Source organism: Nyctibius grandis, chromosome 1, assembly GCF_013368605.1.
Source record: "Nyctibius grandis isolate bNycGra1 chromosome 1, bNycGra1.pri, whole genome shotgun sequence".
Lineage (NCBI taxonomy): Eukaryota > Metazoa > Chordata > Aves > Nyctibiiformes > Nyctibiidae > Nyctibius > Nyctibius grandis.
The window spans coordinates 45362178-45376417 of record NC_090658.1 but is presented as its reverse complement, the minus strand read 5'-3'; the positions used below and the strand labels follow the sequence as shown (position 1 = coordinate 45376417).

Here is a 14240-nt window from a genome sequence, read left to right as displayed (position 1 = left end):
TTAATCTGTGTTGATCTTTCAGCACATTTAATGTTCAGCCTTTGGATGAGCATGTTGTACTAATAATTATACACTTAGCTTCTGCTTCATTTACTCATTGAAGTGATAAAATATTCAAATAGTCATGCACCTCATTAAATTGTAATGATCAGTAGCAGGGATCTAATGAAACATTGAGATTAAGAAATGCTCGTTTTAACACCTTCCTTCAAATTCTAGATGCATATGTTTGAAGAGTTAAAAAAAAAAAAAGAGCACAGTGAGCTGTTAACCATACAAAGCTCCATTTCCAAAAGTCTCCGTCTATGGGAGCTGACTATTACCTTTAAAAATCAGAGTCAGTACACCACCACAGTAATATCAGGTATCAATATTATCATTTACAGATATCAGTAATATCATTTAAGTAACCCTTCAAGTTTGGGTAGTTTATGTATGTTAGTAAAACATTGCAAATAATCTTCAAGGTGTCATCAGATACAGCAACTTTATCGTGATTTTCAAATATCAGCAGTAATTTTACAGTAATTTTTCATTTTCATTTTATTGGTTTTGTACACATTTCTAGTTGCTTTGTTCTTCCACTCATTTCAGGTGTCAGATATCTTCTCATAATTTTAAAGGAAAATAATTTAAAAGTTTTCATGAAATATAAGTGATTTGTCCTGCTAAACTGGTACAAACAACACATAACCATAATTAGCTGCCATATTTTTACTTCTATTTGTAACATGTAGGTGTAATAAGGGAAAAAATCTTTTGAAGAGCACTTAATCATGAAGGTCGTAAGTAAATAGGGGAGAGTGCATGTGGTAAACTTTAGTATTCTGTTTCATTTAATGCCGTTACTTATTTTTCTCTTTAACAGTTGTAACAGAATTAAAGCCACTAGCATTACTTTTTTTGATTATGTGGGGTCTTGTTAATTGTAGAATGAAAAAGGAAAAAAAGGATTTGACGTTCCAAAGTGGGTTCATAAAGAAAATTGACATACTGTTCAGAGATGACAGGGGTGGGAAAAGTTACGGGGTTAAAACTGTTCCAGACCCACTTAATTTGCTAATAATTAAAACACTTTTTTTTTGTGTGTGTGTATCCAGGTTATCTGTTGCTGGGCCTTATCGCGATGTTGGTGGTTCTGGAGACTTTCTGTGAACTCCATGAGCTCAAAAAGTTTAGGAAGCTGTTTTATGTGAAGAAGGACAAGGAAGAGGACCAAGTGCATATAATGGAACATGACCAGCTCTCCTTCTCTTCCATCTCAGACCAAGCAGCCTCCATGAAGGACGATCAGAAGGCAAACGAGCCTTTTGTGACTTCCCAGTCCCCAACTTCCAATGACAGCTCTCTCAACAATTAATACAGGGTTATCCATACTGTTGTTTTGGTGCATTTATGCTACTTACCATAAGAAATAGAACGCCTCATATTTTTTTTCTGAAAATATAAAAGCTGGAAGACTGTGCTACTTTAACAAGGTTTCATCACTTCTGACATCGAAAAGACTTCTGGGAAAAATGTGGGAGCCACCCTGGGAATAGGGAAAAAATGTAGGATGTGGCTGGGAACATTAGGCCATTTTGCTTCAGGGATAAGGAGTTAGGTGTACCACTTTCAGAGGTGCCAGAGAGAAAGGCTTGCACAAGCAACTTCATCCAGCATCTTTAGGAGAGCAGGCCTTCACTGGCATCCGACTCATTTAGTTGCACACCCCATCTTGCAGCTGAGTGACATAGCGAATTTCGGGATGTGCACTTTCGATTGTCAGAAGTGTAGTCACAGATTTAATCCAAACACACCAAATATCTTAATCTGGAAAACATATCCAAAGCAGTATCTATAGATCTGCTGGAGCGGGGAGTGTCTAGATCATCCCTCTATTACCCAGTAACTTGCAGGTGCAAATAATAATCCTAGGAATGAAAAACCAAGGCTCCGGTCGTCCTTTGCCCATGCCATTTACATTCAAATTTCCTGCTTCCTTAAAAGGTCCCCCAGTAACAAGAAAAATGTTGTCCTGAAGAGAGTGTGCCTTGAGTCTTCCGTGCTGTTTGTATGAAATACTTTTGTAAACTCTGAGAGGTAGCAAGACCAATTTAAAGTGCTGGGTGAGGTGGGGTTGTAGGGAAGGGAGACAGCTGCGTTTCAGTCCTCTGTCCTCTGAAATGTGTAGGAGTGGGTTTTTAGCTATGTGGAATGGAATGAAAAAGAGAACTGAAATTCAGCATATGCCACGATTGGCATAGTCATGTGCTTATGGCATTCTCCTAGTAGATGGCTGAAATCTGTCCAGGAGAAGGACTCAGCGCTGTTTCTTCCACAGTCCAACCCAATGTGTGCTCTCTGCTGAGCTGATAGGTAAGTGGAGGAATAGAAGTAGTGTCACCTTGGAACGTAGCTCCTTTTTCTTCTTTTGCTTTTCTAACTAGTACTCAGAGCACTTTGGAGGAGGAGGGAATGTTTCAGGGCAAAACAATTTTTCAGTTTTTCATATGGCAAGAAAAAAGGAAAAATGTCACATTTGGTTCGGATGGAACCGGAATTTTTTCCCCTTGGGAAAAGTCACTAAAAAGTCAAGATCTCGCTCAACTCTGAAGCTGGAACCTCTTTGGCTGTAACAGGAAAGGCGTTTTAGTCCAGTTACCAGTCACTGTGCTGAATGCAGGGACCTCTGAGTGAATTTCAGTGAGCAGGAGATGAGACTTAAGTGGTTGTAGTACTCTCTCTTCTGGCCTTAAGAACCTACGATATGGGAATCTTGATAATGCTTTGCAATGAACAGAAGATCTGGAGCACAAATAGCCATATTAGGACAGCCTCCCACATAGGAAGAGCATAGAGGAGAGCCTTTTCCCTGCAGTGCAAGCATGCCAGATTGCCTGTAATTTGGCTTTTAGTGTTTAGAGCTGAATAATATTTTACTGTAAAAGAAAAAAATGCAGCGTGTCTAGATTTAGCGCACGTGGGAAAAATACTTGAAAGTAAATAACCCAAAATATACTGTGTTTGAGCTTAATTATAGCTACATCAAACAGATTTTATATCTTTACTGGAAAAACTTACTTTGTGGTTAAATCAGCTGAAAGTCTTCAATTCAAATTTATATTTATAGAAAACCAGAGCTAAAGTTTTTCATTGTTTTGGGTTTTATAGATTAGGTGAGAGCATATTGTGTTTGCATGTTCCCAGGAAACTGGCTATTTTTATACTGCTTAAGTTAACACAGTTCTATTTATAATGAATGTTAACCAATATATATGTACATATATACATAAATATATTTATATACTGTACATATATCATAAATCACCAGAGTTTAACAGACTTAGGAATATTAGATATTTTTTTTCCCTAGGCTTCTCTTTATACAGCGAATTGAAGATTATGGCATTAAAATGACAGTGACATAAAATTAAGAGTACTGTACTACAAGAAACATTTATACTGTTTTTTCCAGTGGAGTTTTATTGATTGTTTTCAGTACCTTAAAATTCAAGATTTCTTTTAATTTCAGTGTAACATTAAGCTCTAAAGGATATGCACAGATGCTAAATGATGAAGTTAATTTTGCAGCGTGTACACAAATGCAAAATGTAGACACGTTAAATGAAAGCACAGAACTCAAAGCAGAAGCGATAAAACAAGCAGTATACTGTTATGTAGGTGAGTATTTGTTATTTTAAACTTAAATAAAAAGTCTGGCTTTTGCCTGCCCGCAATATGAAGTGGGGAGTATTTTCTTTAGTGGGGTGTGTGTGCGCATACTATGCAAAAATCCTGTCTGCGTTTCTCAAGATTGTGCATCCTTTAGTGAGCCTTCCTCAGCTCAAGGAGGGACCGTTAATGCCAGTGCTACCTAACCTTGGTATTAATTGTAGCTTAGTATTGTGTTGATTATTCCTGTAGAAAAAAAGCATTCCAAAGTGTGTTTGTTTTTGTTTCAGATGCTGACTGATTACAGCAACTAAAAAATAGTGGCATAACATTTATCTTGTCTTTATAACCTAACGACTCCAATATTTGAGGAAATCTGAAAAACTGTCATTGCAGGTTATCAGTACCACTGATAAAATAATGTCCTTCATTTCCTACAGCTTTTACATCTTCATGTGAAGCTAACACACAAGATCAGAATAGTTAAAACTGGAATCCAGATTAGAAAGAGAAAGATTATCGTGCAAGAACCTTAGTATAAAGTGCATGTCTTTCCAAGAGGCAAACTGTGAAGTGGGTGGATGTAAACCCAAATGGAGAGCATAGGTCATAAAACAATGGTGCCAAAACAAAAGTTGCAAGAGAGAGTTAGAAATATGAGCAAATGACTTGTACACAGAAGAGAAGTGCCTGGCTCCTGTCCTCACTCTTCTGTCTTCAATTGATCCAGGCACATATCCCATTAATAGCTTTGTTCCCATGCTACAGCTGACGTTTGCCATCTTCTCTTTGTCTTTCAGTCATTAAATATAAATGTGTTTTATTATTATTTCAAGGGAAAACTGGCAGGCCCTTCAGTTGTGTTGGGGGAAAGAAAATGGAAGAACCCACTTGAGTTTTGATCTTGGAGCTAAGCAACAGCCACATCTGTCCCTTTGAGAACACGTCCTCTTCCCTAAGAGTTTCTTCTGAAGGTTCACCTATCACACCTACTGCGGGTGAACACAAGGCTTGCTGAAGGTTGAAATGAGTGATTTTCTGAGTAGGTAGCTTCAGAGACATGGGTGCTTTGCAGCTTTAATGCCAGCACTACAAAAGTTACCTAGGCGGGTGTTTTTGTCAGTCATTGCACAAGAGCAGCAGTTCTGGATTACACTAAGTGTTTGTCTACTCCAGTATTTTGTCTCTGGCAATGGCCAAGAGCAGACATGTGTGAACATGCGTAAGGAGAGGGCAAGTGTGTAGCAACAGTTCCGCAGAATATTATTCTAGCTCCGATCAGTGTGCAGTTCTGGCTCTGTGATAGTATCCAGGAGGTATGGAAAGTCAGTGTAGGTATGCTCTGTAGAAGACGCGCTGCACGGATGTGTGCATTCTCTGTTTTGATCAGCAAGAGACTGTCCTGTAGAGGAATAAAGTAAGATTATCTATTACTTTCCCACAAAGCAGTTTCAAGTTAAGTGCTTTGCAGTAACCAGATGAGGTACCACTAACACTGTGAGTACATGGGATGGTCTCTTGAAAAAGGGAAGGAAAGCAGGGGAAGACCTTTTATACGCTGTTACTTGGATATTGCTGTCATCTGGGTGGATAGGAGCATACACAGAACCTGTTTGCCGATGCTAAATCTTGCAACTCCACATTACCATTTGCTTTGTAAATAGTAGCCAGAAATGTACTTAGATGAACCGTAAGTTGCTAAAACCATTACCGCCCTAATGCTATTCCATTCTTATTCATTCTTCTAGACTCTGCTTTCTACTGAAGCAAAAGAAAGTCACTATAGCTGGAAGCAGTGTTATTCCAGGTCTGCACCAGTACAAAAGAACAGGGTTTCTATTCTCTGCAGACAGTTCTACTAGTAACCGTCATTATAATATTAGGTATCAAGAAGCTCCTAGATAGCCAAAACGGTGTACATTTTCATGCTGCTTGTTTCAAACAGAAACAGTAATTTTTGAAATCACCGTGACTAGCTCTGCAAATTCACATGCTCGCTAACCCGTATTAGGCACTTGATGTGTGTCATTTTTAATGCCTACAGTGTTAATCTCATGACTGCCTAAGTTACCATTCTAATTGCTTTTTGCCATGGATTTCTTGTCCCTGTTATCTTCAAAGGTCATCATGTTGCCACTGATTATGAGTGCTGTGATGCAGAGTTATTTTGCTGGTGATGATGTGGGTTTGTCAGAGCCGTTGCCTTAGCTGACAACCAGACTACCTCACGTGTGGCAGTTGGGGCCAAATGACAGATTTAGGTAATGAGGAGGGACAGTGTGTCTGGGAGCAGGTGCACGGGCTGACAGTCAATGTCAGGACAAAATCATCCTGGCAGACTGCTAAGGGACCACATAGTTTTCACCAGGCTTCGTTGCCTGTCGCTAGGAGTAAGAGGAGAATGCTTCCGGAGGAAGGAAGGAAGAAGGACGTTGCCAAAAGGCATCTGAAATGAAGTTCAACAGAATTAGCTTTTTCACAATTTGCCTACAGTCTGTGGCTCTCTGTTACTTCAGTTGCACTCTATATACTATGAATCAGGAAAACAGTTTGGCATTTCCCCAGCATAGATGATCCCTGTGCTCCCTGAAGCAAGTTATGCTTGTTATCATAACAAGTTTTCCTGTATTAAGTTCACCAAGTGTTCAGACCCATGAGCAAGAGTGTAAGTCAGCATCACTGCTGAAACTTTCCAGGGGCAGATGTGGCTCAGGGCACTGCCTGGCCCTGGGGCTGCCTCACTTTTTTGAGTCCAGGATGTCTGGAAAGAGAAAAGTGAACTCTCGACCTTAAAAACTGAGAAACCTACTCTCCTGGGAGGCTCAAAGCTCCCCAAACCCATTTTGTGCTAATTCCAGAGATCTTGTAGTCTTGAACATATAGGATATATGTGCAAGTATCCAGAGTAGCACATGGAACTGCGACTCGGTTTCTCTATGCCTAATTTTTTGGGACTGGTCAACCTGCTCAACCTTCTGAATTTGTCTTCCCCATTTAAGAATGTGACTCTCAATATACACTGACCATCCCTAAGCGCTCACCTGTACCTTGCTGGGCCACTTCAGCAGGTGGCAAGGTGAGATTAAGAGACCAGAAGGGACTCATACACCATCTGCCCTAAGAAGGAGCGGTGATAGGAATAGGTGACGGGACAGGGAGTCCTTGGGAAAGCCCCATCCCTGCCCATCAGTATACATTAACGCCAGCTGCAGCCACCACTAGGTGTACCAGTTCATATCTAAAACTTGTTCCAACGTCTGGCACATAAGGACTGTACGATTCACCTGGCTGTGGTCTCTGTACGTCAGCCAAAGTTCATGCTGCTAGTTAACGTAATGACTATAAAAACTAATAGCTCATCTAGAAGAATTAAATTAATTTATTTTACTTTTTAAGTGCATCATTGCTGTGCTTCTGGGCATTATTTAGGCTCTAATTTTATTCTGGCCTGCCATGCCATGTTATCCTACAACTGTAAAGCTTCTGTCTCAGCCACGCATGGGCAAAAATTAATTAGCATGCTTGCATAAACAGAAGGCAGCAAACTGTAATATCAGTTTAAATGGGAATTAGCAAATTCTAGTTCTGCATTCCTGGGCTGGTTTCCTGATTATGGGCAAAGATCTGTTAAGTTTCTTTAGCAATTGGCAGCTGTGATTTGAGGCATGCTTTCAGAACAGAGATGCAAAAAATATTGATATCCAGTAATAAACTACAATATCACCTTTGGGATTAAGTCCCTCAAATGTTTAGTTAGCTGCTTTTGCAGATTGATCCTGTTTGCATGGGGTAATAAGGCCTTGTTGGAAATTTATTATGCAAAAATTAAAATCCATACTCCATTTCACTCAAATTCCTACTGCATGTTCAGAGAAAAGAAAAAATCAATACGAAAGAAGAAGATGACTTTATTTCATACCCCACCCCCCAGGGAGCTTGACCTGGTACTGCTGAACCATGCTCAGAGCTGAGAAAATCCCCTGGCTGCCCAGGCTGGTGCAGAGCATGGAGGCAGGCTGTCCTTGCCCCAGGAAGGCTTGCAAGCAACATCCCCGGCCTTGGGGAGATGGGGCAGGCCAAAGGAGCAGCGAGGGGAGAGCAGCCTCCCTGAGATGCAAGAAGAGAGACCACAGCTGCTCTGAGGCCAAAGTTAAATAGCAAAGACGGACAGTAAAGGAGGGGACACGGTGGGACTTGGACGGGGCAGGGGCAGACAGCCTGCTTCGGCTGCTGGGGAAGGACTTGGCGCCTGCTGCAATGTGAAGAAAGGAGTGAAACAATTTGATATCAGGATCATCAAAGGAGGGGGTGTTGCTTTTTGACGTTATTAACTTTTAATCTTCCATACTGAGTCATGAATGTCTTTGGAGTGTACTGCAAAGAAAGAGAAGCAGGAACTAGTGGATCTGTAAAAATTATGTGTTGAGAGAAAAGATGCACTTCTGTCTTTTAAAGGCAGAAATGACCCTTGTGGTGCTCTTTGACCTCTTACAGGACCCAAGATAATTCGGCAGTAGCTGTATTAGGACAGATCAGATTTCCAAGTCTGGCAGTCTCTGCCTCAGCTCTCAGTGCCTGTCCCAGAGGCCAACTACCTTCTCTGTTAAAAATTTCCTGTTTCCTTTGTCTGTTTCTAATGAATTGTTCCAAAAGCAGCATTTCTATAGGGCTTTGTTATGGTTTTTGTCTGCTAGGTGACAGACATTAGCTTTCAGCTTGTTCCGAGAAGATAAGCATCTCTCAATGTCCTCTAATAGGCAAAGGAGGCTGAGCTCCTCTGGACACTGAACACAAACATCTTGTAAAAAACTCAACTCATTCCTGATTCAGTTTTTCAACATGCATTTTTCAGTGCAGCACTGAAACCAGGGTGCCACGCTCCTGCCAGTACCCAGGATGGTACCTCTGCAGAGGGACTGGGCTGTGGCCATGGAGCAGAAAGGGGAGATGGCATTAGCCACCATGTCCCCACCACCCAGCTTTCCGTCTCCCTGGGGACCCTAAGGTTTCCCTTCATCCCTCTCCTCACCCAGCCCCATGGGGCATGGCTGGTGCCACAGCTGGGGCTACAGCACAGGAGGTACTTGTCCCTACCCCTGCTAACCCTGGGGGAGGCATGGGGACAGGGGAGAGACTGTGGCAGCACCAAGTCCTCTCTGCCCCAGATGGTCCTAAGTGTCTGAAACAGAGACATTTGTTTTAAACACAATCTGCTGCGCCCTGTGAGAGCCAGGAGCTTTGCAATCCCCTTCCAGCCCATCTGCCCAGCCTGCTGGGCAGGAGCTGTTTGTGTCTTGTGTTGACCCTCAGGATGTGAGAGGTTGTCAGAGCTCAGAGAAACATGGGCTGACCCGCTGGAAGGGAGAATTACACATTTACTTCAGGCAATCTCAGAGCACTAATTTTAGGTAATAGGGGTAACTCATCAATCCTCCCACCCTCCTGGCAGCGCCTTGGGCATCAACAAGGTGCTGAGGACATGTCTGAGAGTATAAATGCACCCTTGGTAGGGAGTAAAGCACCTTGCAGGGAGGGCGTTGCAGAGAAAGGGGAGATGTGCTTTTGTTAACTTCAGGGTACAGCTCAAAAAAATAATCTCTTGCATTCCCTGGAGCTGCTCTAGGGCTGCATTGTCCCACATGTGACAGACGGTGCCCCTGTGGTGCACACTGGGGACACTTGTGCTGCTACCCCCTTAGTGAGGTCTGGCTTTGATTAAAATGCAGCTGAGGCTGCAATTTCCTTTTAGAGATGAGGCAAGAACCCTAACTCCAGGATACCAAGGTGGGTAAGGCACTGTCCTGAGTCAGGCATCAAGGACCCACCTCTATACAATCCAAAAACCTGTGAGTATCTGCCAAGGTACTGATTATTTTGGTGGTGCAAGCATTGCTATCTCATCTTTTCACAAAGGAGGCTAATAACGTTTAAGTTTTTTTCTTTGCATGTTATGCATTGAAACAAAATCCAATCTCAAAATGTCAATAGTTTTTCCAATGGTTTTAGTCCTGAATGCCCTTAAATGTGAGTTTGGTGACTAAACAGGATAATGTTTTGATCTGTACACAGACAGGAGACTGACATTGAGTGCTTGAACAAAAACAGATCCACTGGGCAAATAGTTACCCAGGACTTTCTTTGCCAGCTGCAAAGTCTAACCTGCAGGAAACTCCCAGAGATGATAGCCGGAGCAGAGAAGCAGGAATAATGGAAAGCACACAACCCCAGTTCAGCAAGATGCCAGGAAGGTTATTTCGCTGCATCCCAAGAAACAAGAGGGTGTGTATGCACCACACTGACCGAGCGCGATAGCTAACACTGTCGACCACAACCATTTGCTTCTGCTGTTTTTCTGTCTTTTTATTGCTGTTACACTTTGCAGTCATTCTGTAATCCAGGGGGTACCACCCTTCTTGAATGCCATCCAAGCTTATTTTTAAATTATTTTTAGAGGCGTTGCATTAGCAATGATGGTGTCCTAACTCCATCCTGTTGGCAGCTCCATGAGGCATTCCCTGAGGCCGCGTGGTCAATCTGGCATTTTAATAACCTCTCGCATCTCATGAGGTGCGAGATATAAAATCAGTAGAAAACTCATGTGTGGAATAATACACGAAATTACCGCTCTAGTTTCAGCCAGTAGTTTTGCACCTCTCTCACAAGGAATGAAGCTTATCTTGTTTACAAATCTTATAAACACTGCTGCTGATAGATCATGGCTCTGTCATGCTCTAGAAATGCGGCCAGATTCTGTCCCCTTCGTATTTGTGCTACTATTTCACCAGAGATGAGAGTACGGACACAGAGTTTATCTGAGAATCAGAAGCATATACGAGACCTGGGACCTCTCCCTCAATCCCAAGAGCCCAAATTCAGCTCCTTAATGACAAACTGGTCTCTGAAGGACTGCAAGGAAGCAAGAACAGGCATTGAGTTGGGATGTGAATTTCTGTTCCTCTCTTGCTTCGATTGAATTCACATTCTTGCTCCCCACACAGCAGCCACGGTACAGCTTAGCAATTTTAATGTAAATTTGGCTTATTTCACATCCAAACTTTAATTCTGGGCACAAGCCATAGCATTAACAGCTCGTCTTCTATGTGGTACTGTTTAATCTGAAAGCACAGCTAAATGGATTACAGGAAAATATTTGTGACAGGCTGGGAGGTGCTGGATGAATATTTATCATCTAGAGGGACAAACTCAAAACAAAGAGAGACTTAGGCTTCATATCAGCTGTAGGTATGTATTAAAGCCATGGCAGAGTTGTGTATGTTTTTAACAGGCTCAGTTAACGGTCCTCTGAGAGATGCTGCTGTCAAATGGTTTCATCTAAATACATCCAGTGTGTTTAATGGCTGGGCAAGACTGGTTCTGAAGGAGGTTTTTGGGTGAACAGTACTCCCTCTGAGGAAAAAAGCCTTCATGCCCATTTACACTGCAGATTAGCGGCTGGGAAATATTCTTGGGTAAGAAATATGCACTTTAAATAACAGCTCCTTTGGTTATGTTTAAATGGGTTATTACCTCTTGGGGTATTTATATGCAATGTTCTCTATTTGTTGTCACCTAATAGGATTTCGTTCTCCTGTTCTAATAAAACAAGAAAGCCTGGACGAGCATTCAGCTTGGGAAGGGTACAGGCTGAAAGCCCCACTTCACAAATACTTGTGGTTTCTGTAGGAAAATTTCCCGCAAAATCAGAGAGTCTCTCCCAAGCCAGATGTACCGATGTAGTGACGTGTGGAAATGTTTGCAGGACTGGACTCAGTCCAGGTCAGAGGAAAAAGTCCATCAGTTGCAAGGACTTCTCAATCGCAGATGGCAGTGCCTTTCTTCATCATATTCTTTCCTTCAGTTTCATGCTCTGTCAGCTGCCAAACATGAGCCTTCCCCCATCGTGTCTAATGCAACTTAAAATTTCACAGAAAAGAACAAGCAAAATTGTCTCAGCTGACCTGGACCACTCTTGGGTCAGGGGGGACACAAACTTGTGGGGTGCCTAAAAGGGGTCTCTGTGCCACTGAGTCATCCATGCACCCTGGCCAACACCCTGTTTCTACCTGCAACAGCTGTAGTTCCCTAAAGAAGAGTAAAAATGAAAATCAAAATGAACTGCATCAAGCAAGAAGGAGAAAATCTGTCCTGGAGCCTGGGGATAACCACGAAACTGGCCTAGCATGGGATTGAACGGCTAAATCTAGTGTCACAAACACATGTGACTAAGTCTCCTTTCAACTGGAACTCTGAATAATACTAAAGAAATTGAACCGACATAACTTACACCATCATTTCCAGAACCGAAAACCATCCCTGTGTTCACACAATCTCTTCTGTAACCTAATCTGGTTATCTTGTAACAGTCAGATACCTTCTCCCAGCATCCCTGTTCAGAGGCTGCTCTAGCACTTTCTTTCTTGTCGTCTTCTTCTTTCCAACACAAATTCTTTCAGGGTCAGTGTACACCTGGTTGATCTTGTAGCAACTTTCAGCTGAACGGAAATAATTGCTCTCCCTTCCTATACTTATTGCTCGAAAGTAATCCAGCCCTCTCTCAGTCTTCTGTTAACACAGCTACACAAGACAGGCTATTTAATCTACCCTTAAGAAACAGAGAGAATCATCTCGTGTTTCTGAGTAGCCCTTTTCCCATTTCTCTGTTTAAAATCATCTTTTTGAAAGGCAGGTGATGAGAAGGGCACATTGACAGCTCCATGAGGCTGTTGTAGCACCTCAGCCAGCGCCAGGACCTTCCCTGCCACTGTGGAAAACATTTCACCTCCTGGACCTGCTGTCCTGGCTTCCCCAGCTGTGGAGCGCAGGAGGCTAAGCAGCAGTGGATCGTTTTGCAGTGCACACAGATCACCTTCCTCCCCAGCATCTCTGGATAACATCTCAGCATGTGGCAACAGACCTTCTTCTTTGACCCAAAGTGAATTATGCCACACTTTTTTCATATTTCATACTTTTACTAGCCCCAGGGCTACCTAATTCTTCCTACAAAATAATCCAGTCAGCCATTATAAACACAGGCCTTGTCTTGCACTGTAGACATGAAGTGAAATGGGCTAATTTGTGATTTGAGATACCTCTATGTGCTGGTAACAGCCCTATCAATTAATCTTCTTACACCGTCCTCTTTACCCAAGTCCTTACGCTGTTTATAATTCTCGCAGTACATCCCATCTTTACAAACAAATCCTTGTGAGTCACTGTACTAAATTCTCTGCAGAGATGAGGCCAACCAATCTATGCTATTGACTGGAATAACCTTTCCCGCAGTGCTCTCCGTCTGTATGCATTTGTACATAATAACCAGCTATTTTTATGATCACTTTTTCTAATTCTTTTCAGTGAACATGATGGTTTTTGTTATCTGCCTAACTTTACCCCTACTCATTGATAAAATGTAACAAAGGAGACAAAAAATACTTGCCATGTGTGCTTGAAAGGGCAATGGCTTGATGGATACAGAAACAACGGCTTCATGGATCACGAAATACAAGATCTGACATGGTTTGACCTCTGTTGGGTGTTTCTTCTTGTTATCCTCCCCTTTCTCCTGGTAAGAGGTGGCCACGCAGAGCCTGGACGTGCCGCTCCCCAGGCAAACAGTGCCTTTTGTTTGCATGGCAACTTCCAGCAGGTCTCCAAATCCAAACACTAGCACTCAAGAGTTAAATGAGACCCCCTGCATAAGAGAAGCGTGGATGAGCGGGGCTCACCTTCCCTTGCCCGCGAGAGGGGATGCTGTCCCGGGGAAGGGCTGGCCGGTGGCCGCCTGCCTCACTGTCCCTTGTCCGGCACGACCGCAGATGGTCCAGAAATCAAACCTCCTTCCACGCTGGCCCATCTCCCTACCATGGTCATTAATAAAAGCATTTATGGCAGTTTTCTCAGAAAGGTCAAACATATGCTGGCTAATGGCTAACACCGCTTCATTTTCCCCCCGTAATTTAAAGCTGCCCTTTGCTGGCTTTCCAGGCCCGCCGGCTCACCGCGGAATTTGCTTCCCACAGAAGGCAGCTGCAGCTTCCTGTTCGTGCTGCTTTAATAATTTCCTCCTTGGGGCAGGGGGTTGTTTGTTTGTGTGTTTGTTTGTTTAATCATCTCCTGCTCTGTTGTGCCGAGCCCTTTCTCAGTGCCTCGCGCTCCCCGACTCTGTTCCAGTGCCTGCTGTTATTCTTGGCACCCAAATCAATGTTAACTGGTATGTAATCAGCCTGTGTTTTACTGACCAACATTTGTTCCACTGTCAGCTTTCATTTCAGCTTCTATTCTGATGCCAGTTACTGTTCTGCTCTCCAGTGTGGAGCTCTGATTGCTTTGCTGGGTGCTGTACAACACCCCTTGGGCCTCTTCTAATTATTTCCACGTCCGTATCAGTGCAGCTTGATGCCCAGTGTCGCATCCTCACTTCTTACTAATCCGTATACTTGGACCACTTCTACTCTGTATCTGCTTGTCCCGGCTTTTACCTACCCTGTTGTATTTGCAGGTTCATGCGGTTACAAGTCTGTACAGAAGATTTATTCATTTGAAGCCTATTATGATAAAATATTAAATAAATGGCTCCTGACAGGCAC

The 14240-nt window shown here is 42.8% G+C and overlaps 1 protein-coding gene across 1 annotated transcript in view; it reads left to right on the top strand.

Annotated features, from left to right (window-relative positions):
• KCNK1 (potassium two pore domain channel subfamily K member 1) overlaps positions 1 to 1360 on the top strand; it is a 32856-nt gene extending 31496 nt beyond the window's left edge. Inside the window, exon 3 of the mRNA XM_068411073.1 lies at positions 1101 to 1360. Within this exon, the coding sequence (XP_068267174.1) occupies positions 1101 to 1360 (260 nt within the window). The remainder of the gene's footprint in view (positions 1 to 1100) is intronic.
• The last annotated feature ends 12880 nt before the right edge of the window (positions 1361 to 14240 follow it).